Source organism: Oncorhynchus mykiss, chromosome 5 (genome assembly GCF_013265735.2).
Source record: "Oncorhynchus mykiss isolate Arlee chromosome 5, USDA_OmykA_1.1, whole genome shotgun sequence".
Classification (NCBI taxonomy): Eukaryota; Metazoa; Chordata; class Actinopteri; order Salmoniformes; family Salmonidae; genus Oncorhynchus; species Oncorhynchus mykiss.
The window spans coordinates 23,738,704-23,765,466 of record NC_048569.1 but is presented as its reverse complement, the minus strand read 5'-3'; the positions used below and the strand labels follow the sequence as shown (position 1 = coordinate 23,765,466).

General features: G+C 42.5%; 1 protein-coding gene and 1 long non-coding RNA gene across 5 annotated transcripts; one reads left to right on the top strand and one right to left on the bottom strand.

Moving 5' to 3' along the window:
• The first annotated feature begins 13,375 nt into the window (after positions 1-13,375).
• LOC110523462 (RING finger protein 224) lies at positions 13,376-18,073 on the top strand. 4 transcript variants are annotated; one of them, XM_021602158.2, is made up of 4 exons: positions 13,376-13,418; positions 14,746-15,783; positions 16,461-16,734; positions 17,134-18,073. In XM_021602158.2, exons 3-4 carry the CDS (start codon positions 16,462-16,464, stop codon positions 17,434-17,436), a joined length of 576 nt encoding a protein of 191 aa, XP_021457833.2. In that variant the 5' UTR covers positions 13,376-13,418; positions 14,746-15,783; position 16,461; the 3' UTR covers positions 17,437-18,073. The 4 variants fall into 4 exon arrangements, with proteins under 4 accessions (XP_021457833.2, XP_021457834.2, XP_021457836.2 ...); XM_021602159.2 differs by lacking the exon at positions 13,376-13,418 and adding an exon at positions 14,235-14,512; XM_021602161.2 differs by lacking the exon at positions 13,376-13,418 and having other exon boundaries at positions 14,235-15,783; positions 17,137-18,073.
• Positions 18,074-18,154: 81 nt separating this feature from the next.
• On the bottom strand, positions 18,155-26,763 carry LOC118964576. Its single transcript, XR_005051685.1, has 6 exons — positions 25,888-26,763; positions 23,131-23,411; positions 22,804-22,892; positions 22,459-22,547; positions 21,522-21,626; positions 18,155-18,666 (listed from the first exon to the last, which is right to left on the bottom strand). It is a non-coding gene; the product is annotated as an uncharacterized LOC118964576 (long non-coding RNA).

Genomic DNA, 26,763 nt, shown 5'->3' with positions numbered 1-26,763 from the left:
TGTGCTAATTTCTGCTGCAGGTAACGTAAAGAAATTATAACAATTGACAAATAACTTGCTGTGCATAGATCTCCCCTGAAGCATGAATATTTGAGCCTTTATATATAAACATGTATAGTAGCCTACCTTATCCATTTGATCTCTGATTCATTTAATGAGGGAATCATTTGATTAAAAACAAAGATATTTGGTTGTAGTGTTGCAATATTTTATAGGAAGTGTGGCAACCATCCTCCAGGATAGCTACTAGGTGTGCAGGCTTTTCTTCAAGTCCTGGTCTAACCACATTGTAGCATAAACATCAGCTGCTCAACAGAACCTTGATAAGAAGTGTTTCAGGCCTGGAGCAAAAGCGAAGCCTGCACACCCAAGAGCTCTCCAGATGGAGGTTTGACCACATGTTGACAAGTTTGTGGGGGGTTAAGTGCCTTGATTAAGGGCACAATGGCAGGAGATTGAAGGCCTACATGGGATCAGACACAGCAGTCTTCCAGTGTCAATAATGCTTACTATTTCATGTAGGCTATAATAATAGTCATGACCATTTGGTTAAACTTCCGAAGTAATGGAAAATGTCTATGAACTCTTAAAATAATCTCTGTAGCATACCAGTTGTGAATTTCGGTGAACATGATCTAATGGATAGACTTGGAACAAGACAGCTCCTGCACTACTTTCATTCCAAGTCAAGCACTGCTAACAGGTGTCGTCTACATGGAGGGGGTTCAAACCAGGTGGATCTCTTCTAATGGAGTTCTATTGTAGTGTTACAGTTTAGCATGCCAGCATAACTCACATGGCACTTTCATTCCTAAATGACTGCTAAAAGGTATGTCACATTGTTTAACATATGATGTTGAGATGATTGATGACGTGTGTTAATCTAACCCAATCCATTAATGGACTAAATCCTGACGTATTCCTCTGAATGGAGCCATACCTTTTTATGCTAATATACAGTGCAGCCCTCTGACCGTCATTCCAAAAACAAACCTATGACAATGTGCAGCACTGGTGGTAGGATCATGGGAGAGAATGTGCAAACTGGTACTGGCAACTGATACTTTTGTCTTCTTCTGTTCGGTTCAATTGGAATAAGTTGTTACTGGAAGTTATCTGCCTATGAACGTGTTAACAAAAGTTTATTTAAGACTGTAAAGCTTAAGTTCTGCTGATATCAATACTAACTATGTATCATGCACTTAATGTATAATGATTGTGATACCCAGGGCTGAGCTGGTTTAAAGCACATTTTTTTATGTAGTTCTGTTTGTTTTATAGTAGTGCCAAAAATTGATTTTGGGGGTTTTAGTTTTTCAGTGTATTTTTTTTAATATGTTTTGCTTTGAACAAATGTGGACATTTGTGCTTTTTGTGTTGCTGCTGCTGGATTAATTCTCTGTATGAGGGGGTAGAGACCTCACCTGACTCTGACCTGTGGGTAAAGGACATTTTAACTTTAGCCTCAGAGGAGTGGGGGTCACAGATGTGACAGACCGGGGCGCTGCCAGTGACACAAACTCCCCTTGGCTACATCGTTGTTCCACAAGTGTTGCATACAGAAACCAAACACCAGGGTCTGGCCTGGCTACTGCCTGTTGCACACTTGTTTTTATATGTACATTGTAATATACTTGAATCATTCATCACTGCATAGATTTTAACCTGAATTGTTTGAAAAGCAAGAAAACATGTCTAATAAATTGTGTATTCTTAAAAATGTGTTTTTGTATATGTGTGCGTGACGAGAAAGTATGTACTTCACATATTTATAGGATTAGAGATGACCTCCAGAGCTTAACTACTCCATGCTGATAATGTTGGGGGGAATGTCACATTGGGTAATGGGAGCAATCCCCTGCTATGTAAATTAGCTTAATGTAGAAGTTACCCTAAATCACAGATCTAGGATCAGATTCCCCTACCCCCTTTCCTATTGTTGATAGTAAGGATGAAGAAATATGACACTGGTGAAGCAATTTAAACTAAGCTCGCGCTCCTTGTGCTACTTTCTCTCACTGGTGAAATGAGGGTACTGCACCGACCTATGGGGAAAAAGTGCAATGTATGTCTGTCTACATGGTTGTGAGGCCAATTCAGAAAGTGAAAAACGACTCAAATATATGCAGGCTAAGAACATAAATGCACAAAAAAGGTACCACGCCTTATTAACTAAAGTGAAAAGGGTTGACGAGGAAAACAAAAGGCCATAGAATTGTCTGGAAGCAAACTCTCGTTCACTTTGATCCATTTAACAAACATTGGTATGAGGAATTTTTGCTGAGTGCACACACATGCAAATGTAAAGGTTCTGGGTCAAAGCAGAGGAAATGGCTGCAGGAATGTGTTTCATATGGAACCAGGTTAATGTTTAACACTGGAACTAAGCCTAAACACCCATTTAGGCAGCTATGTCGGCAGTCCTGTTCAGATTGACTGAAATATCATGATTTAAACACAGAATGCTCTCTATTTTTATTTTCTATAAACCACTCCCTGCAACTAAAAAACTCTTAAATACAACAAACGCAGACTAAAAATAACAAACACAAATCTTTGTCATAGGGTTTTTGTTGCTGTCCTTATGACCAACCTGTGTGATTATAGCTTTGAGTGTTTACACTGTCATTTACCAGTTACATTATGTTAGGGCTTTTAAGTGAATATTTGCAATGGGTGGTGTTAGCAGCAGGCGACAGACACCGATTGAGATATTGTGAGAGAAAAAGAGAGAGGAGGGGCATGGGGAGAAAGAGAGACTAGGGCCGTTTCCACAAAGCGTCTCAGAGTAGATGTGCTGATTTAGCATCAGTTTTGACTTTTAGATCCTAATGAATAAGCTTATATGGACATCCTAGGTCAGCACTCATACTCCGTGACGCTTTGTGGATATGGGCCCTGGTTGCCATGACAAATACGCCTGTGTTTTGAGCAGCTAGAGGAATGATAAACCAGGGCTGGGCTAGCCAGTCATCACCACGCCCTCTTTGGGTTTCAGGTAGCTGCTCTGCTCACATAGGGATTGGATCAGGTGACTCCCAGGTACACCAACAACACTCCTCCTCACTTGACAGCCTGGCCTCAAAATCTAAATGTAACTTAGCAAACATAAATCTTTGACACTCAAATTAGTATGATGTGTTACGTTTGGTATGGTTGCATAAGACAGAAGGAAGGTTGGTAAAGGGAGGAGTGGTGGGCGTATAACGCAAACGTCTAGCAACCCAATTGTTGTGTGTTTGAATCACATCAAGGACAACTTTAGCATGTTAGCTAATTAGCAACTTTGCAACTACTTTTAGCTACTTTGCAACTATTTAGCATGTTAGCTAAACCTAACCTTAACCCGTACCCTTAACCACAACAAAGTGGAATTCGTAACATATCATATGAAATGGATGATAGACATCCACAAACTGATACATACCATACGAAAAGTAACATACAGTATCATACTAAATGGAGGGAGACCGATTTACGTTTACTATGTTGCGTCTATCCTTGAGTCAAGGTTGCACCTGTGTGTGTGTGGCCACCACCACCTCAGTCCTCACTCTGACACACATCGCTACAGGTGTGGCTCCCTTTTCCAATGAAGACACAGTGGGAGTACACTAATAAAGATCTGCAAGAGACAACCATTCAACCTTCAAGTGCTCACTGGATTATATGAAACGTCAGAAGACCAGGGGACTTTCATGGGATATCATATAACACTTGACTGCTGAGGGATTCCACAAGTTAAAAAGGTAAGCATAAACAATCAGTGCTTTTATTGGTGAAGTTTTGCCTTCACTGTTGGTGTTAGGATGTGTTTTTTTAAAGATGTAGTCATCCATATAAAGGTGTCAACATGACATATGATCATTAATTTTATTTGGAAAGAGAATGGGATCGAATTTTAGCAATATGAGGAGTTTATCGATAAACCGTAAATTGAGAACGATAGGAATACGCAGGAAAATAATGAAGCAGTCGAGATGAAAATGAAAAAGAGATACATCCAAGTGTCATTTCACTGCATTGTGATAATACTTTTTTCTCAGAATTTCGTGAAGGTCAAACAGAACAGAACCAGAGCTTTTGTAGTTTCAGGATTCTCTTTACAACTACAGTTGTATTAAAATGATTAAATCTGTCTTTTACAGGAGTATTCTTGGAGCCAGTTCAAGTCACCAGAGGAAACTAGAACAAACGTTGACAGCAAAGCTTCAGATCTGAGCCTCAATACCCTGTCTGAGATCCAACACATCAAACCAAAAGCCTGTCAAGAGATTGACAGCCACAGACTCTATCTGCCTGTGTTTCGTACTCTCAGCCTTCCATAATCAGTCAGTCATAATGAATTCGTCTCTGGAAAACCCTTATGGAGATGTGACCATCCCTCGGGCCAAGCTACATTCTGCAGAGGACAGCACGATCATCATCAACCCCATCGCTCTGGACAGTACCTACAGCAACCGCAATTACTCCCTTAACCCCTACGGTGCCTTCAAACCCGAGGGGCAGTCGCCATTCCCCTCAGAAGGTACCAACAATGGAGATGGTGGCGCCTCAAACACCCCTTATTATGACGGCCAGACTTCCTACACAGTGAAGGAGGACACGGAAGAGGAGTTTGGACGCTGTCGTACCTGCTGCTTTCGCTGCCGACGGAAGTAAACCGGCAACATAGGCCCAGATCAGGAAATAGTCCTACAACTCCCCGGCCACATAGGATTCTGGGTATATGAACTAAGACAATCAAGGGACACTGTCTGAAGACACTGTCCAATCTAGTGTTACCAGCTGGTTTAAAAGCCAAAAGCCGTTACTGGCTAAACATGTATAGTTATTGAAGGATTCATCAGTGGTATCATTTAAATTGTATTCAATTCCGAAATGGATTCTTCTTGAATGCAAAATGCCCTCACAGCCAGCATGGCAGAATCTACCTTTGAAACAGAGGTCTTTCACAATCTTTTCACTTATGTTGAAGTGAAAACTCTGTACGCTTGCTTTTTTTCTTCTTGTCAAACACGACTGTGTTATATTTAGCTATGGAAATATTTGTTGCTTTATTTATACCCTAATGCCTTTGTGCCTGATTTTGTTTTTGTCTGTCAGTGTTTGAATGATGGGAAACGGACAGCCTTGAGTGAATGATTCACTTAGCCAGTTTTCAGGAAGTGTTAGAGAGTATGACAAGAGGTACAGTAGACAGATGTCAAGGAATTAGAATGTGAATAGCACTTTACATCTTCTCTTAAACTGACCCGTCACAAAAGATGACATTCAGACCTTTGGCTTGGCACTGACAGACTTGGCCAAACCAGTGAGGTGAAACTAGAGGGGCAGCTAGCTTAGAAGCTGGTTCAGTTTTCATGGGCCTTACTGATCAGTCCAGTTTCCCCACCCCAACCCATAACACACCACTCCGTCCTGCTTATCCATCTGCTGGGCTGGTCTCTCTGCTGCTGAGGGTTTACAATGCTGCCTTTGTGCAACTAGGTCCCAGGAAACCAGGCCACAGGTCCTGCAGCCCAGGCCCAACCCCAGTCATTCTTCTCTGTGTATGTGGTAGACAGCACCTTACTGTCCCTCCTGGACAAAAAGAGTTGAAACAAGAGGCATCAATTCATCTGACTGGATGAGAATTGAAATGTAATGTGATCACACACATGCTGTCTTATTTGTTTGAGTTACACAAAACCATCCATAGTTTAGCCTTGTGAAACCATTACTAAAATTCTACTCTGCATTGTTAGCTTATAGAAATGATCTTTCATTTTTAGCAAGCTACTACAGCATATCAGGGTCACCTCATCATGAACTGGTTCCATGTGTGAAAGCCTCTCTTTGTTTTTTTACCCTTATTTAACTAGACAAGTCAGTTAAGAACAAATTCTTATTTTCAATGACGGCCTAGGAACAGGGAGTTAACTGCCTTGTTCAGGGGCAGAACGACAGATTTTTACCTTATCAGCTCCGAGATTTGATCTTGCAACCTTTTGCTTACTAGTCCAACGCTCCAACCACTAGACCCTAAGCCCCCAACAGAATTACATGGCAACACATGCATGAGTATAAATTGCTACTTTCTCTCCAGTCAGCAGTGGCAACTACTCCGGTGACTAGGACCCAAAGTTAAAGATCCAGTCAAATTCATAACATATTGTACGAATCAGAATATAATTTTCTTGTATTCTTATTTTTTTGCAATTCGTAACATATCACACAAAATTAATAACATCGTACAAAATTGTATAAAAAAAAATTGGGGACCCGTTTTGGCTCGTGAGCACTACTTTTAGAACTACTGGCTGAAATTATTCAAAACCTCTGGAGCAACACTTTAAAGGCCACTGTCAAACAGCAAGGAATAATAACAAAGACCTACGAATGATATACTGTTGTAATAAGAAAGTGCAATAAGAAAGAAGAAGGGATGAATTATAGTGAATTGATTGAGTTGTGTGGCTGTGTTATCAACTGTGTTAACTACATTGAATAACTATTATTGTTAGAGTTTTACAAGATAATGTGACTTAACCAAGAAAAACTGCAGGCCCCAGAGATTTTCCTGGCCAGGTTACCTCTACGGTGAGGCAAAACTCTTAGGTAATTATCGTTCAGTCCAAATACAGTATGGGCCTTTTTCATGATGGTGTGTACTGCAATGTCTTATGGGGTTACTCCTGCAATCTTCTTTCTACCCATGACTAGTTTGTGGTGTAACAGTCACACAACAGTGACGACAGAACTGGTGTAGGTTGAACCTGCTGTATTTCTCAGAGTGAGAGTAGTGCTACACTTCCTAGAAATCAGCTAATGTTCAATTCAATCAAACCTGTATTGTGGTATTTATTCAGTAGCTTGTTTTCCCAGTCAAATAAAATATTGGTTACTGTAAAAATGTGGCACTACTGCAAGATACAAGACTCCCTTCACAGGTAAATGCTTAATGTTTTCCAAATAATCATTGTGCAGGTAGACATGCATAAAGACAGTGGGTAAACACTCAATTCCAGCCTTAAGCTCCTCTTGCTCTCAGCAGCCACCTTATCAGACCGGTTTGAAAGGAAGAAAGACAAGGACATGAGACTAAGCTCTGGGGAATATTTGAGTCAGGAACCAAACATGGTGTCTTGTTTTCCCGACTGATAAAAATTTGTGACCTAGTCAAAATTGGGTGAAACTATTGATTTCAGATGGAGTTTCAGATGCAAGTCATGAATAAGAACTTCATCACGGGGTCAAATTTAATCTAGCACTTCTACAGTCAATTATTCACATTATTGGTGATGATGTGTTACGGATTATAATTCATATTATATGTTAGGAATTTGCAAAACCTATTATATTTTATGAGTTCTAGCTAGGTGACCAACGTTAGATAGCTGGCTAAGGTTATTTTAAAGGGTTAAGGTTAGGGGAAGGGTTAGCTGAAAGTGTTAAGGTTAAGATTAGGGTTAGGGGAAGAGTTAGCTAACATGCTAAGTAGTTGCAAAGTAGCTAAAAAGTAGTAAGTAGTTGAAAAGTTGCTAATTAGCTAAAATGCTAAAGTTGTCTGTGATGAGATTCAAACTCACCTTTGGGTTGCTAGACGTTCGCGTTATACGCCCAACCCATTAACCCCGTTCGAATTATACGCCCACCCATCAACCCCGTTCGAGTTATACACCCACCCATCAACCCCGTTCGAGTTATACGCCCACCCATCAACCCCGTTCGAGTTATACGCCCACCCATCCACCCCGTTCGAGTTATACGCCCACCCATCCACCCTGTTCGAGTTATACGCCCACCCATCCACCCTGAGCAACCACCAAGATTTGCGCTATATGCCCACCCATCAACCCCTACCAACCACCCTACACCAAATGTAACATATCATAATAATTTGAGTGTGCCGAATTTGCATTTACTATGTTATGTCTAGTCTATGAGACCAGGCTGAGTAACTATATCACTTGTTAACAATATACCATCATACTACTGTGTCTGCAGGTTTAAATGAATGTATTCAAGTCACTTTACAGATTTCTGTCCTCATTGGTCCTCAATAACAATGAGCTGTCAGAGGACCAATAACAGTTCTGAGTGTATTGCTCAGTGTCACTGGTGTCATAGAACAATTCATGCACCTGTTCCAGCTCACACATTCCATTAGAGGTTGTGATTCTTCAGGCATATGTAAGTGTTCTATGACACTGCTGGAAGGGAACTGGTGTGACAGGAGGGCAGGCCTTACAAGGTACTGACTGGAATAACTGGCACTCCCAGCCTCAGGTGCTCTCTGCCCATAGGATCTGAATTGAATCACCCTGTTGCAGGAGAATTTTTAAAAAGTTGAAGTGTATTTGAAGTTTAAAAAGGCTTCTGAAGTTTGTAATTTACACTTTGAATTTTCCCTTTTGAAAAATGTCCATTAATTATAATCCAAACAATTATTTTCCTGCTGTAGCTAACTGGCTCAAATTAAGATCCTACATCTGTAGGTCCACACCCCTCGGTCAACAGTAGAAAGGTTATTTCGTGAGTGAGTGTTTGTGTGTGTGTGTGTGTGTGTGTGTGTGTGAGTGAGAGTGATACTGAGAAGAAACATGAGACGGTAAGTGTATTTGTTTTACTTCCTATGGATAGTTGACAGTGTAAATAGAGTTAGGTCATAGCTAAAAATAATCACAGAAATATCATGCAATGTACTTCTCGTGACATGCAAAACCTCATACACTAAAGATCTCTACATTTCACAGAAATCGAAGTACAATACAACACAACATTGTTAGGGAAGTTGGTTTTGCTTGTGCACATACAACCCAGAAAGATAACATTTAACAACATTTAGTGGAGAAGTATGGAAGATAAGTCCATCAGTGTAACTACAACCTCTAGAATATGTTATGAATTTCTGTGATGTCAAAGCCAGTAGGCAGGGCCTTGATTGTATTGTCAAATTATGTGGCAGGAGTCGGAATCAAGATGAGGTCAGGTTTGACATTTGAATACAAAACAACATAGGTCACCATAATCATCAGTGATGAGAGTTGCCTAGTTCAATCTCTCTCTGCATCTGAAATCACACCCTAATCCCCATAAAGTGCACTACTTAATGAAGGGCTACTCAGGGGACTGCTGGTCAAGCAGCGCACAATATGGAAAATGGGGTCTCTTTTGAAATTTGGCCAATGTCATCAAGGGGGATATGTAAAAGTTGTTCACTGGTCTTGAATCAGATATTGACACCTTCCTGATGGAATGATGATTGGGGAGGTAGGTTCATCTCATCCTAGATCAGTGGTTGGTTGCGGACAACTTCTCTCGGGCCACATCAAACCTTACTGTCTCCTGTACTGCACAACTGAGTGGATGAACAGCATTCCTGAATGAGCCTCACAAACTTTATTACGAAAGAACTGATCACAGGTACTTCCAGTGCAGAATTTTTGCTAGTTTCATGAGTGAGCAGTATTTCAGTTTCAGTGTATTTCAGTAGCTGGTGAAAGGCAGATTGAAACTTGTGTAGATACCAAAATTCCAAGTATTGCTTAAACAGGCTTTACATGTTTACTGCAGGGGCGCAACTTTGGTTTTAGAAGTGTGTGGGGGGGCCATAATTTATACCAAAAAAATTATCCAGTTGGATAAACACTCCAAACAGCCTACCCGATTGCTCGGAGGCGTCCACATGGTCCTAAAGCACACTGTTTTTTAAAAATCACATTGCAATGATAAAACTGGGGGGGACAAAAATGTAATTTCAGAATGCGTGGAAAACATGTACCCCCCCATCCCCAGTGAAAGATGCTCCCCTGGTTTACTGTATACATTAACAATATTGGTTTGTCTGTAAAACATTTTTTTACCTGCACCTGTATGCAGACGATACTATTGTTTATTCCATTGCCCCCACTGTTGATCAGGCTCTGTCTGAACTACAGTTTGCTTTCATTGTTTTACATAGACAACAGGTGGAAATTATAGGCAATTAGCAAGACACCCCCAATAAAGGAGTGGTTCTGCAGGTGGTGACCACAGACCACTTCTCAGTTCCTATGCTTCCTGGCTGATGTTTTGGTCACTTTTGAATGCTGGCGGTGCTTTCACTCTAGTGGTAGCATGAGACGGAGTCTACAACCCACACAAGTGGCTCAGGTAGTGCAGCTCATCCAGGATGGCACATCAATGTGAGCTGTGGCAAGAAGGTTTGCTGTGTCTGTCAGCGTAGTGTCCAGAGCATGGAGGCGCTACCAGGAGACAGGCCAGTACATCAGGAGATGTGGAGGAGGCCGTAGGAGGGCAAAAACCCAGCAGCAGGACTGCTACCTCCGCTTTTGTGCAAGGAGGAGCAGGAGGAGCACTGCCAGAGCCCTGCAAAATGACCTCCAGCAGGCCACAAATGTGCATGTGTCTGCTCAAACGGATAGAAACAGACTCCATGAGGGTGGTATGAGGGCCCGACGTCCACAGGTGGGGGTTGTGCTTACAGCCCAACACCGTGCAGGACGTTTGGCATTTGCTAGAGAACACCAAGATTGGCCAATTTGCCACTGGCGCCCTGTGCTCTTCACAGATGAAAGCAGGTTCACACTGAGCACATGTGACAGATGTGACAGAGTCTGGAGACGCCGTGGAGAACGTTCTGCTGCCTGCAACATCCTCCAGCATGACCGGTTTGGCGGTGGGTCAGTCATGGTGTGGGGTGGCATTTCTTTGGGGGGCCGCACAGCCCTCCATGTGCTCGCCAGAGGTAGCCTGACTGCCATTAGGTACCGAGATGAGATCCTCAGACCCCTTGTGAGACCATATGCTGGTGCGGTTGGCCCTGGGTTCCTCCTAATTCAAGACAATGCTAGACCTCATGTGGCTGGAGTGTGTCAGCAGTTCCTGCAAGAGGAAGGTATTGATGTTATGGACTGGCACGCCCGTTCCCCAGACCTGAATCCAATTGAGTACATCTGGGACATCATGTCTCGCTCCATCCACCAATGCCACGTTGCACCACAGACTGTCCAGGAGTTGGCGGATGCTTTAGTCCAGGTCTGGGAGGAGATCCCTCAGGAGACCATCCGCCACCTCATCAGGAGCATGCCCAGGCATTGTAGGGAGGTCATACAGGCACGTGGAGGCCACACACACTACTGAGCCTCATTTTGACTTGTTTTAAGGACATTACATCAAAGTTGGATCAGCCTGTAGTGTGGTTTTCCACTTTAATTTTGAGTGTGACTCCAAATCCAAACCTCCATGGGTTGATACATTTGATTTCCATTGATACTTTTTGTGTGATTTTGTTGTCAGCACATTCAACTATGTAAAGAAAAAGTATTTAATAAGAATATTTCATTCATTCAGATCTAAGATGTGTTATTTTAGTGTTCCCTTTATTTTTTTGAGCAGTGTATCTTTTTTTTCCTTCACATTTTCAAACAGTCCATTTATATTTTCCAATGGGGCTATACATTTGGGTGAGGTTTTTTCTTCTCGCCAGAGTAGCCTCGTTTCACTGCCCATAATCAAATTAAACCATCTCGTGTTCAGCGAAATAACAACACAATGTCAAATACAGGTAGCCTAGTCAAATAATTAACATCCAATCACGTTAACCATTACTCTCTCGCAGGAATTCCACTAACGGTCCGTATGTAGCCAAACTCATGTTGGTAGCTGTACAGATGGCGCAAAAGCCATGACAGGGAGACATAGTGGAGTGGGCTTCGCTCAAGAGTATCCTGTCTTTTCAAATCGAGCTGTTAATTTAAGACTCTGATGCCCTTTCAACCACATACCTATGTGAGAGTGGATTCTCGGCCCTCACTAGCATGAAAACTAAATAAAGGCACAGACTGTGTGTGGAAAATTATTTAAGACGGAGACTCTCTCCAATACAAACCAACATTGCAGAGTTGTGGTTTTATATGCAAGATGGTTGAATGAAGAGCAAAATTATTGATTATTATTATAACACTCATTCTTATGTTTAATAAATGTATTGTATAGTGTGTGTGTGGCAGGCTTACAATGATGGCAAAACACAACATTTGAGAGTGCGCTGACCCCGGTGCTAGAGGGGGTACGCAGCTGGAGGTTGAATGTTTGAAGGGGTACGGGACTATAAAAAGTTTGGGAACCACTGATCTACTTGAATGCAGCAGCCACTTCATTAAGCCGTTAGATGCGGTTCACCATATTGCACACTGCATTTTATTAATTTATAAAGCCCTTTTGCAAAAACTTTACTTACCCATAGAAGTACGATTTATCATACCCAATAACAGGGATGGCTAACTCTGGAAATTCCGTCTTTTACTGTTACAGGCTTAGGATAAACAGCTTTAAGTGTCTTTGCACTCCATGTATGGAACATGTATCTTCAGAGTTCCCTACAAATGGATGCATTGGTGCCTTTCGGGCAGTTCAGAGTGTTGATTGAGGGCCTCTGTTGAGGAATGTGATTGTGTTTTATTTTATGTTTCTGTACCGTCTTTATATTTTCATTTTCTGTGTGTAATTTGTTGTTTAATGGTAAGATACAGGGCTCCCTTGCAAAAGAGACCTTGGTCTCAATGGGACCTTGAAAATAAAGGTTAAATAAATAAATAAAACATGAGCACACAAAAGGACAAAAGGTGAGTGATGATCCCCTACTTGGGACAGCAGACTATTTTTGTTAATGTAAAACATGATCATATATGAAACAGACCTGTTCTTGTGTTGTGTGCCAAATAGTCCCTATACTGAGACACCTACTAACATTGGGTTAGTAAATATGCAAAGGGTAAAATGTTCCACTGTCTCATTTGTTAATCATTGACCCATACAGACCAACGTTAACAGTGCTATTTCTTTGTATGACACTATAGTGGTAGGCTTGATTACCAACAACGACGAGACGGCCTAAAGGGAGAAGGTGAGGGCCCTCGGAGTGTGGTGTCAGGAAAATAACCTCACAATCAATGTCAACAAAACAAAGTAGATGATCGTGGACTTCAGGAAACAGCAGAGAGACCACCCCCCTAGCCACATTGACGAGACAGTAGTGGAGAAGGTAAGTTCCTCGGCGTACACATCACGGACAAACTAAATTGGTCCACCCACACAGACAGCGTGGTGAAGAAGGCGCAACAGCGCCTCTTCAACCTCAGGAGGCTGAAGGAATTTGGCTTGTCACCGAAAACACTCAGTTTGTGAGTTACAGATGCACAATCGAGAGCATCCTGCCGGACTGTATCAACGCCTGGTATGGCAACTGCTCCGCCCACAACCGTAAGGCTCTCCAGAGGGTAGTGAGGTCTGCACAATGCATCACCGGGGCAAGCTACCTGCCCTCCAGGACACCTACACCATCCGATGTCACAGGAAGGCCAAAAAGATCATCAAGGACAACAACCACCCGAGCCACTACCTGTTCACCCCGCTATCATCCAGAAGGCGAGGTCAGTACAGGTATCTCAATGCCATCAGACTGTTAAACAGCCATCACTAACATTGAGTGGCTGCTGCAAACATACAGACTCAAATCTCTAGCCACTTTAATAATAAAAACAATTATGTAATAAATGTATCACTGGTCTCTTTAAACAATGCAACTTTATATAATGTTTACATACCCTACATTACTCATCTCATATGTATATACTGTACTCTATACCATCTACTGCATCTTGCCTATGCCGTGCGGCCATCGCTCATCCATATATTTATTTATATGTACATATTCTTATTCATTCCTTTACACTAGTGTGTATAAGGTAGTTGTTGTGAAATTGTTAGATTACATGTTAGATATTACTGCATGGTCAGAACTAGAAGCACAAGCATTTCGCTGCACTCACATTAACATCTGCTAACCATGTGTGTGACCAATAAAATTTGATTTGATGTATTACTTTGTATGATTAAACAGAGGCCTTAGTCAAAATATATATGGAAATCAAGTAGAATGTATTTCCATCTCATAGGAGACAGTATAGAGTAGACATGAATTATATAATGTTATTTCAAGGAATGTTCCACTACCAAAAAATAAAAACAACTTTTTAAAGGGCTAAATCCGGTTTGCAGAAGAGCCGCATTATAGCACGATTGTAATAATAATTTCCGATTGAGCAGACAAAATGCAACGTTTACTGTGAATGCAGTCTCCGCGAACATTGGAACTATCACGTTCTGACCTTTATTTCCTTTGTTTGGTTTCTGTTTCGGCCTAGTATGGTTCTCAATCAGAGGCAGGTGTCGTTAGTTGTCTCTGATTGAGAATCATACTTAGGTAGCCTGGGTTTCACTGCTGGTTTGTGGGTGTTTGTTGCCACACGGTACTGTTTCGGTTTTTGAAGATTACACGTTATCGTTTGTTTTTGTTATGGACACTTACCACGCTGCATCTTGGTCCGATACTTACTCCTCTTCAGAAGAAGAGGAGATATGCCGTTACGGGAACATTGCCTTTAAATTTAAATCGCTCTATAGTATGGATCTTCTGCAGTATGGATTTAATCTTAACCTACTACAATAACCTAACCATAACATGGTGAGAACTAAAGCTAAATATGCTACGAAGCATGTACAGAAGTTCAGAGACACCTGGAAATCTCTATTTGCAGAAGATTAAGATAAGCATCAGCTGTTTTCTTCCTTTACTCATCTTTCATAGACCTGTTTTACGGCGCAAGGGAGGAAGCCACTCAATAACAAACAATAACTTTCGAAAAACATATGTTGCAATGGTCAGTCTGAGTAAATGTTTCATTCTGTTCCCCCTAGGAGTCGGCCGCCTACACTCATCCTGAACATGCTGTATATATGTCTGATCTCTGCTACCATCTAGTGTCTCCAGTGCATCTCAACACCAATGAACAAGGAAAACAACCACTGGTTCCTTGTTCTAGTCCCTAACACCTTGGTGTTTTCAGATCTCTAGGAACTGGATAGATATGAGTTCCATTAAGTCCATTACCAATCACCATATTGCTTACACTTATCCATTCTCTTCAGATCTGAAAGTGGTGTCCTGGGAGAAGAGGCTAATATGGGCTCGGGGTCATTTGACTGGACAAGGCAATGTCACATTGTAAAGGTTACAAGGACACCTACAGTATGTTGTGTATAGGCCCTGTGTGACTGGGTCTTATGAACTTCAGGCCTTACTCCGATGAGTGCTGGATGCTAGCGAATGGAGTGTAGGGTTTCTGCTTGTCTATTGTTGCCAGTGTAAGCTGATCTGTTACCTGCTCCCTCAATACAGGAATGCGAGCCTGGTTCGCCTGTGTGTTATCGTGTGCATGTTTGCGTGCACGTGTGTTTGATTGTGTACGTGGTGAGGCAGAGGGCCCATCCCATCAGCCCAATAGATGATAATAAGCTCTCTCTACCCCTGAGAACCCCATTGTTCTCTGTAGCCTCTTTAATATGTAACACGCTCCATTGACAGGCCTATGAGTGTGAGTTCACAGGGACGGGCAGCCTGAAATATTAAACGGCCTGAGGAGCCGCTGCAGGCTCAAATTGTTTGCTCATCATTAGAGCAGCTTCTGTGGAAGAGTAGAGCTGAACAACAGGGGAGATAAAGGGAGGAAGACCTACCCTCCAGGGGATTGTACTAGAGACAACAGGAACTAGGCTATGTAATAAGTTCATCACTCTACTATCTGACCCTATACTGTAGTGTCGATTTAGTTTGCCAGTAAAGGAGAACAACACTGGACTGGTCCTGGGACGGAGGTTGCTTTGAAAACAGAAGTCATGGCAGGTCTCCAGGGAACTACCAAGGACCTTTAGGAGGTTTGGAGGACAAACCAGAAGGTACGCCATGTTTTAAGTTTTTTTTTCTTCAGTTCTGTTAGGCAATGTTTTAGTTAATGACAGTCAACAGGTACTAACGAACAGATGTTATTATACCTCTCCTCGGGGACCCCAGACGTTTCACAACTTTGTTGTAGTCCTGAACTAATTCACCTGATTCACCTTGTCAAGAGCTTGATGATTAGTTCACAATTTGAATCAGGGTTTGGTAGCTGTGGAAAAGTTCAAATACATTTAACAGCAAGGTTTGAGAACCCACGGTATAGAAGATCTGAGACTGACATTTGGTTTTAGTCATTTAGCAGACACTCTTATCCAGTAAATAGATATTGGTCTCTGCTTACAATCAACCTGTTGTCTTATACCATCACACAACTGACTGACCGGACAGAGAATGCTGTAACAGAAGTCCACAGCTGACATCAAACATGGGTCTCAATCCTTTTTCTTGAGTCTAAATTCCTTATTAATTCCATTCCTCTAGTTTCCTCACCATTTGTATTAATCAACTGTTCGTTTCTCCAATAAATTGGTTTCAGTTTGATTATTTGAACTATTAAGCATTGGGCTGCAATGTATTGCACATAACAGGTGCTATAAATATCTTATCAGTTGTAGTCGTAATGTCACATGGTCACCAGCAATATGCGCCATTCATAATCTAGTTTCCTGTACAGGATGGAGGAGGAAGCCCCAGTACCTGATGCCCCAGACTTTCATGCCCCAGAAGCCCCCGCAGAGGCCCCTGACATAGAGGCCCCAGAAGATCCCCCTGTAGAGAGTGGTGTGTCGGCCAGAGGAGTTCCACCATCCAGAGACAGCCGTAAACTGGACTGTATCATCTGCTTCTGTGCCTTCAACCTGGCTGAGAGGCTGCCACGCAAGCTCTACTGCGGCCACACCTTCTGCCAGGCCTGCCTGAGACGCCTTGACACCATCCTCAATGAGCAGGTGGGTCTGACTGTCATGACAGCAGTCCTACAGAGGCAGCATCTCTGGTCAATTAGGGACTATAAAAAGTAAGATATTTGGACCACTTTCAGAATAGCTCAAACAGACTGGGCCTTGTTAAGCTATAGCCAGCTCACTTGTTCCTTTGATTTAGTGAAAGTGATTTGATAAAAGGGGAGAACTGATTTGTTAGGATCAGCCAATATGCATAATCTTAAATTAACCTGACCAATCCTAAAGAGCAACAGATTCCTTTCCGGACACTTTTCAAAGAGGAATGCTGTATCGAGAGCTCATTATTAGCTTCAGCAGTCATAACTATTAGTCTACCTAAATATCTATAATGGATTGACAAACCAACGTGTCCCAATCAACCCTGCTCCCTCTCCTACTCCCCAGCAGATGTGGATCCCCTGTCCACAATGCCGGCAGAACACTCCGCTACCTCGCGGGGGAGCTACAGCCCTGGACCTGGACCTAGCAGCCTTCCTGGGGGTCAAGGCTGACTTGGACAGCCAGAGGTCCAGCCCCCAGCAGGGAGGAAGAGAACTAGGCAACCAGCTGGAGCTAAAGCCCTCATTTGGGAAGCAGCCCATCATAGAGCAACCTCAGGCCACCTGGAACCATGGAGGACTGGCTGAGCCTCGCTTCCACAGGAGCCCTTGCTGCAGGCGCTTCTTCTGCTGCTGGTGGTGCTGCTAGGATGCAAGAGTTTAAAGCATCTGGGCAGCAGTATTCCCATTACAGTGCAAGCTGTAATTGATTATAGGAATGCCTGGGCTTCCAAGGCTAAAACAATGGAAAATATAGGTTAACTGCGTGATCTGACCAAGGAAAAATTTACTACTACTAAAAAAAAAACCACTACTGGCTAGAACAGTGTTCACGAGACTGACAAAGTTGTGGGGGACAACATTTTTTCCCCACTTCGTGGGAGAAAGAACGTTTCAGCACTCAAAATGGGACGCTGGATAAAGACCTCAATGACCTCACCTACAACCGAAAGACTCCTCTGCCTCCTTTCAACTATGCAGTTGGAGCTATTGGTACCTTGATTATTGAAAGTCCATTATTTTATACACACTTCATTGAGTTATAGTATAATTTATCTAGCCACTCTAGAATATCCCATTAGTGTTCAATTGGGTTGAGATCTGGTGACTGATAGTCATCAAACCATTCAGTGACCATTCGTGCCCTGTGGATGGGGCATTGTCATCCTAGGGTAAGCCATGGTAGCTCAAATATGCCTGTCCAGCATTTTTATGCATGACCCTTAATTAATTTACAAACCACACCTGTGTGGAAGCACCAGCCTTCAATATACTTCGTATCCCTCATTTACGTGTTTCCATTATTTTGTATGTAACCATTTTGTCATGTGCAAGTGTAAAAGAATGAAGAAAATATGGAGTTATTGTTTTTATTAAAAACTAGACAAAAGGATCGACTTCTGACGCCAACTGACTCATGTTTACAAATCACCTAAAACATATTATTGAACAAATTATCTGGGAGAAAGGACAGCTTCAAAGTTGTAGACATCAAGAGACTAACGTTGTTGTTCAATAATAATTTAACCATCTACTAAATGTAAATCAGACAAGTGTACAATTCAGAATATTTAGGATGTTCAAAGACTCATCCGTCAATCGTGAAAATGCTAATATTTTATGATCTATTTGTATGGGATGACAGTTCGGTATTACCATAGAAATAGAAGGTACCATAGAATGCCATTCTCTTTTTATGGGTGATACTCCCTCCCCTGCTCACTCTGACATGCAGAGTTTGAAGGTGCAGGTCGTAGGAGCAGGTGGCGATGAGTTGTCCGTCAGGGGACATCACCTTGCCCTCTTGGCGCGCCCTGGTGGGTCCACACCTTGGCTGTGTTGTCACAGGCCCAGGTCAGGATGAAGTGACCATCATTGGCTAAGAGAGGAAGAGGGAAAAATTGCAACCAGTTATAACAGTACATAACTTGCTGCTAAACCTTTTCCGTGTGACTTTTGAAAATCATTGAGGTATTGTGCAAAGGGTTACCTGTATGCCATTATAGGGTCAATCAAGTATTTTCAGTTCATATGCTGGATCAATTTAAATTAAGTTAAAGGGATACTTCGGGATTTTGGCAACCACGCCCTTTATCTACTTCCCCAGAGACACCATTTTTATGTCTCTGTCCAGTATGAAGGAAGTTAGAGGTAGTTTCATGAGCCAATGCTAACTAGCATTAGCGCAATGACTGGAAGTTTACGGGAATCTCCTAGCATGGACAAAGAAAATTGTATCCACGAGTTAATCTGACTCTGGGGAAGTAGATAAAGGGCCTAATTGCCAAAATCCCAAAGTATCCATTTAATGTGAAATTAATAAGTGGGATTAATAGGTGGGATCTGGAAAAACTCAAGTTGGAATTTGATAGAGGACACTAGGTTCTGATGGGAGGGGATGGTGTAGATGCACTTCCTGTGACGCAGGTCCCACACCTTAAAGGTGTTATTTATATTTCACCTTTACTTAACCAGGTAGGCTAGTTGAGAACAAGTTCTCATATTCAACTGTGACCTGGCCAAGATAAAGCAAAGCAACACAAACAACAGTTACACATGGAATAAACAAAACATAGTCAATAACACAATAGGGGAAAAAGTATATATACACAATACAGTGTATGCAAATGAGGTAAGATAAGGGAGGTAAGGCAATAAATAGGCCATAGTAGCAAAATAATTACAATTTGGCAATTAAACACTGGAGTGATAGATGTGCAGAAGCTGAACGTGCAAAGGAGCAAAGAAACGACCAAAACAAATAAATAAATAACCTTATGGGGATGAGGTAGTTGGATGGGCTATGTACAGGTGCAGTGATCTGTGAGCTGCTCTGACAACTGGTGCTTAAAGTTAGTGAGGGAGATATGAGTCTCCAGCTTCAGTGATTTTTGCAATTCGTTCCAGTCATTGGCAGCAGAGAACTGGAAGGAAAGGTAGCCAAAGTAGGAATTGGCTTTGGGGGTGACCAGTGAAATATACCTGCTGGAGCACGTGCTACGGGTGGGTGCTGCTATGGTGACCAGTGAGCTGAGATAAGGCGGGGCTTTACCTAGCAAAGACTTATAGATGACCTGGAGCCAGTGGATTTGGCAACGGATATGAAGCGAGGGCCAGCCAACGAGAGCATACAGGTCGCAGTGGTGGGTAGTATATGGGGCTTTGGTGACAAAACGGATGGCACTGTGATAGCAAATTGGATGCAGTCTGAGTACAGCGTTGGAGGCTATTTTGTAAATGACATCGTCGAATTAAAAAAATCGGTAGGATAGTCAGTTTTACGAGGGTAAGTTTGGCAGCATGACTGAAGGATGCTTTGTTGCGAAATAGGATTCGATTCTAGATATAATTTTGGATTGGAGATGCTTAATGCGAGTCTGGAAGGAGCGTTTAGTCTAACCAGACACCTATAAACTCGGCAAAAAAATAAACATTCCTTTTTCAGGAACCTGTTTTTCAAAGATATTTGGATTTTCATGAATTAACTCCACAGATCTTCATTGCAAAGACACTAACAGCTTACAGAAGGTAAGCAAATAAGGTCATAGTTGAAAACGTACGACACTAAAGAGGCCTTTCTAGTGACTGAAAAACACCAAAAGAAAGATGTCCAGGGTCCCTGCTCACATGCATGAACGTGCCTTAGGCGTGCTACAAGGAGGCATGAGGACTGCAGATGTGGCCAGGGCAATAAATTGCAATGTCCGTACTGTGAGACGCCTAAGACAGCGAGACAGGACGGACAGCTGATCGCCCTCGCAGTGGCAGACAATGTGTAACAACACCTGCACAGGATCGGTACATCCGAACATCACACCTGCGGGCCAGGTACAGGATGGCAACAACAACTGCCTGAGTTACACCAGGAACGCACAATCCCTCCATCAATGCTCAGACTGTCCGCAATAGGCTGAGAGAGGCTGGATTGAGGGCTTGTAGGCCTGTTGTAACGCAGGTCCTCACCAGACATCACCGGCAACAATGTCACCTATGGGCACAAACCCACCGTCGCTGGACCAGACAGGACTGGCAAAAAGTGCTCTTCACTGACGAGTCGCGGTTTTGTCTCACCAGGGGTGATTGTCGGATTTGCATTTATCGTTAAAGGAATGAGTGTTACACCGAGGCCTGTACTCTGGAGCGGGATCAATTTGGAGGTGGAGGGTCCGTCATGGTCTGGGGCGTTGTGTCACAGCATCATCAGACTGAGCTTGTTGTCATTGCAGGCAATCTCAACGCTGTGCGTTACAGGTAAGACATCCTCCTCCCTCATGTGGTACGCTTCTGGGACCTGTTGGATCGGAGGGTGAGGGCTAGGGCCATTCCCCCCAGAAATGTCCGGGAACTTGCAGGAGCCTTGGTGGAAGAGTGGGGTAACATCTCACAGCAAGAACTGGCAAATCTGGTGCAGTCCATGAGGAGGAGATGCACAGCAGTACTTAATGCAGTTGGTGGCCACACCAGATACCGACTGTTACTTTGGATTTTGACCCCCCTTTGTTAAGGGACACATTATTCCATTTCTGTTAGTCACATGTCTGTGGAACTTGTTCAGTTTGTCTCAGTTGTTGAATCTTATGTTCATACAAATATTTACACATGTTAAGTTTGCTGAAAATAAACAGTTGAGAGTGAGAGGACGTTTCCTTTTTTTTCCCAGTTTAGATCACAGTCAGGATTATCTGGCCCTATCCATCAGATATCATTAACACAGAATCTAACCATGTAATTTACCTGTTGGGAGAGAAGTCGATGCTGTAAATCTCTGCGATGGCCCTCCAGGAACATCACACAGCACCGGTCCGAAGGTCCCAAATACGCCCAAACGAATCCAGACCCCTGAGAGAGATTAATATTGAGGCAAACTAGGATTCAACTAACAGTCCTGTAGATGAGGGGTGAATAGTGATCTGTAATTCCTTCTACTATAAATCAATGTGCTGACTGTCTTGACTGGTGCAAGTCACTTTCCAACAATAGCGTAGATCTGTACAAAAACACATCAGCTCGTGTGTCACATGGAGCCAGTTGTTGCATCTGCCTTAATTTAATTGAGGTTATAACAATCACATAACAAGCTGCTAAACCTTCTCAGTCCTCCAAATTGCTCAGGCAGTAGACTGAGTTGATTATATGTATGAGATCACTGTGCACTGAGAGAGTTGGGAAGTGTGCGTAAGACAGCATGTTATTAAGAGGGGACTTGAAGGGAATATCCCTGTATGATTCAAATCCAGCAAGCCACTGAGAGGCTATTTGTTCTGCCAAGCCTCTAATTGAGATAACTGGGTGGACATCTACTGGCCTTCATTAAACAGATTATTGAATCACAGAATAAGACCATTGTTTTCCTATAGCCCCCATTCCCTTCTATAGGCCAAATATAGATATGCTCTGTGACCTGACAGCTCTTCAATTACAGGGTTGATAAAAGCCTTTTCTAGCTAATGTTTTCGTTTTGGAGAGGACACTGAGATCCCAGTTATCTGAAGGTTTGTTGTAGAAATAATGGATGGGATAATACTCTACAAAAGTGACCAGCCATTCGCTTGATTCACTGGCAACATATATTGCAACAGGATGTGCAGAGACAAGGAAAAGACAACACAAAAATGTATGTTTTTTTACTGACAATTGACAGACTTTCATAGTGTATCCAGTGAGATCTTACCCAGTGCCTACCACAGAGTCGTCAGGGTGGAAGTGCAGGTCGTGGACTCCTTTACTGTGTCCCTCCTGGTGCAGGATCTCCTCCTGGGCCTCCAGGAGTGTGAGTGAGTGAGTGAGTGAGTGAGTGAGTGAGTGAGTGAGTGAGTGAGAGAATGGGTGAGAGAGTGAGGATTAAGCCCCACTTCAGAATCAATTCGAATGACAAGTCTGACGAGAGTAACATCTATGGCTAAAGTTGAGACATTTGGTGCAAGTGATCATGTTTTGTTTTTATTGTTTTACCTGGATCAGACATTCTGAAAATGATAGAACAAATTAAAGAACGTTTACAAATAAATTCACCCACCAGGTGGTGCCCAGGAAGCGTCCACAGGGGTGCCAGGCTACTCGTGCTACCCTCAGGAGTGGCCCTCGATGTCAGCGACAGGCTCATCACTACACACACACAGAGAGACAGAGACAGAGAGAGGTTACAACACACCTTTAAATCGCCACCATTCATTTCACCAGCTCACAGTTAGCTACTGTTTATGATAATTGCGAACATTTAGAAAAAAAATACACTGCTTTTCTCAACCCCTCTCCTCCTGAATCATATTTGATCCAACTTTAGGTAGTTTCCCTCATTTGACAGACAGAGAAAGACACACAGTACATATCAACCAGAGCAGACCTGTACAGACTCGAGTCTGACGGTGCCATTGGCAGCACAGGAGGCCATGTTAACATCAGAGTCCTCCATAGTCAGAGTGGCCTGAGGATGGAAAGAGATGGCCCCCACGTAGGTGTTGTGGCCTGAGGATGGAAACAGATGGCCCCCACGTAGGTGTTGTGGCCTGAGGATGGAAACAGATGGCCCCCACGTAGGTGTTGTGGCCTGACGATGGAAACAGATGGCCCCCACGTAGGTGTTGTGGCCTGAGGATGGAAACAGATGGCCCCCACATAGGTGTTCTGGCCAAGGGACAGGAAAAGAGAATAACTATTATCATTATCAAATGATTGACTTATTTATCATTCAGGATAGGGCTGGACGATATGGCCAAAATAGCATATCCCTGCATAAAAATAAAAAGGACAGTATGACGGTATTTTATGTTTTTGAATAATGAATGTTCAACATTTTCTTCATGAGTAGTGCGTGACCCTATGGTGGCAACACATACAGTGGGGGAAAAAGTATTTAGTCAGCCACTAATTGTGCAAGTTCTCCCACTTAAAAAGATGAGGCCTGTAATTTATCATAGGTACACTTCAACTATGACAGACAAAATGAGAAGAAAAAAAATCCAGAAAATCACATTGTAGGATTTTTAATGAATTTATTTGCAAATTATGGTGGAAAAAAAGTATTTGGTCACCTACAAACAAGCAAGATTTCTGGCTCTCACAGACCTGTAACTTCTTATTCAAGAGGCTCCTCTGTCCTCCACTCGTTACCTGTATTAATGGCACCTATTTGAACTTGTTATCAGTATAAAAAGACACCTGTCCACAACCTCAAACAGTCACACTCCAAACTCCACTATGGCCAAGACCAAAGAGCTGTCAAAGGACACCAGAAACAAAATTGTAGACCTGCACCAGGCTGGGAAGACTGAATCTGCAATAGGTAAGCAGCTTGGTTTGAAGAAATCAACTGTGGGAGAAATTATTAGGAAATGGAAGACATACAAGACCACTGATAATCTCCCTCGATCTGGGGCTCCACGCAAGATCTCACCCCGTGGGGTCAAAATGATCACAAGAACGGTGAGCAAAAATCCCAGAACCACACGGGGAGACCTAGTGAATGACCTGCAGAGAGCTGGGACCAAAGTAACAAAGCCTACCATCAGTAACACACTACACTGCCAGGGACTCAAATCCTGCAATGCCAGACGTGTCCCCCTGCTTAAGCCAGTACATGTCCAGGCCCGTCTGAAGTTTGCTAGAGAGCATTTGGATGATCCAGAAGAAGATTGGGAGAATGTCATATGGTCAGATGAAACCAAAATAGAACATTTTGGTAAAAACTCAACTTGTCATGTTTGGAGGACAAAGAATGCTGAGTTGCATCCAAAGAACACCATACCTACTGTGAAGCATGGGGGTGGAAACATCATGCTTTCGGGCTGTTTTCTGCAAAGGGACCAGGACGACTGATCCATGTAAAGGAAAGAATGAATGGGGCCATGTATCGTGAGAATTTGAGTGAAAACCTCCATCAGCAAGGGCATTGAAGATGGGTGAGTCTTTCAGCATGACAATGATCCCAAACACACCGTCAGGGCAACAAAGGAGTGGCTTCGTAAGAAGCATTTCAAGGTCCTGGAGTGGCCTAGCCAGTCTCCAGATCTCAACCCCATAGAAAATCTTTGGAGGGAGTTGCAAGTCCGTGCTGCCCAGCAACAGCCCCAAAACATCACTGCTCTAGAGGAGATCTGCATGGAGGAATGGGCCAAAATACCAGCAACAGTGTGTGAAAACCTTGTGAAGACTTACAGAAAACATTTGACCTCTGTCATTGCCAACAAAGGGTATAACACAAAGTATTGAGATAAACTTTTGTTATTGACCAAATACTTATTTTCCACCATAATTTGCAAATAAATAAATAAAAAATCCTACAATGTGATTTTCTCAATTTTTTTTCTCTCATTTTGTCTGTCATAGTTGAAGTGTACCTATGATGAAAATTACAGGCCTCATCTTTTTAAGTGGGAGAACTTGCACAATTGGTGGCTGACTAAATACGTTTTTGCCCCACTGTACATTCTAAGTGATTTCAATTGGTCTTTCTCCATTGATTATTTAAATACTGTTCAATTCAAAGAAATCTGCATTTTCATACATTTCTGCATTTGTTACTGAACAAGGCAGTTAGCCCACTTCCTAGGCTTTCATTGAAACACCCAAGTCACGGCCTGTTCACCACGCTATCATCCAGAAGGCGAGGTCAGTACAGGTGCATCAAAGCTGGGACAGAGAGACTGAAAAACAGCTTCTATCTCAAGGCCATCAGACTGTTAAATAGCCATCACTAGCCGGCTACCACCAGGTTACTCAACCCTGCACTTTAGAGGCTGCTGCCCTATATACTGTACATGGAATCACTGGTCACTAATGTTTACACACTGCTTTAAAGCTCCAAATTCACCACTTTATTGACAACGTTTCGATCTGAAATGGATCTTCATCAGGTCTGTTCTTTATTAGCCCAGCACCTATGTTAAGGATGTGCGTATGACCAAACTTTACATACTGCTTTACTCATTTAATATGTATATACTGTATTCTAGTCTACTGTAAAGTAAAAACCCAAACCGGTCCATATATCGTAAAATACAGTATACCGCCCAGCCCTAACTTAGGACAACAGAAGTCAAGGAAAATAGTAAATTGCAATGCAATTTCTCAATGATTGACAAAAATAAGATATTCTTCTAACCCCGAAGAGTACGGATAAGGGTGAAGTCGAACATTCCACAGGCCACTCCTAGAGAGAACAAAAAACAAGTCAGGACGACAAGGACAATTCTTCTAACAAATGCTTATTTGATGGCTATGGATATAAAACACCATCAAGACCATTCCTGTCTGTGCAGTGCAATGAGAGGAGACTGAGGGACTCATCAAGAGGCAGTCACAAGCATTTTGGAGTTCGGGATAAATTGGCAGAAGGATTTAGGCCTGTCGTCACCGATTTGACTGCAGTAGTTATTCAGGTTCTGAGTAGGCAGAGAACATTTTGATATTCTACAACAGTTTTTCAGGAACAAGAGACGTCCTTGAATTATTTTGGAGACTGATGGAGGACATACGCTGAGGGTCTTGTGAAGTTCTTGTACTTTCTATTTTGATTGGTTTAACACTTTTTGGTTGCAACTTGATTCCATGTGTGTTATTTCATAGTTTTGATATCTTCACTATTATTCTACAATGTAGAAAAGAGTAAAAATAAAGAACATTGGAATGAGGTGTCCAAACGTTTGACTGGTACTGTAAATGTATCTCCATATTGAATGAATGGAGTGAAAACATTGTAGTAGTGAGAGAAATACATTGGAGAGTCAAACCACATATCATACCTCCTCCTGGGAACGTTTGGATTTCTCAAATCAAAGTTTATTTGTCACGTGCGCCGAATACAACAGGTGTATTCAGGAGAAGGTATGATGTGGCTTGACTCTCCAATGTATTTCTCTCACTACTACAATGTTTTCACTCCATTCATTCAATATGGATACATTTACAGTACCAGCACTTCATGGCTACGGACGTGAGTGCTATGGGTCTGTAGTCTTTTAGGCAGGTTGCCTTGTGT

Excerpts from the sequence above, each read along its gene's own strand:
- LOC110523462 (XM_021602158.2), top strand. The coding sequence starts at position 16,462 with ATGGAGGAGGAAGCCCCAGTACCTGATGCCCCAGACTTTCATGCCCCA. Across the intron at positions 16,735-17,133 it reads ACACCATCCTCAATGAGCAG|CAGATGTGGATCCCCTGTCC; the intron begins GTGGGTCTGACT and ends CCTACTCCCCAG.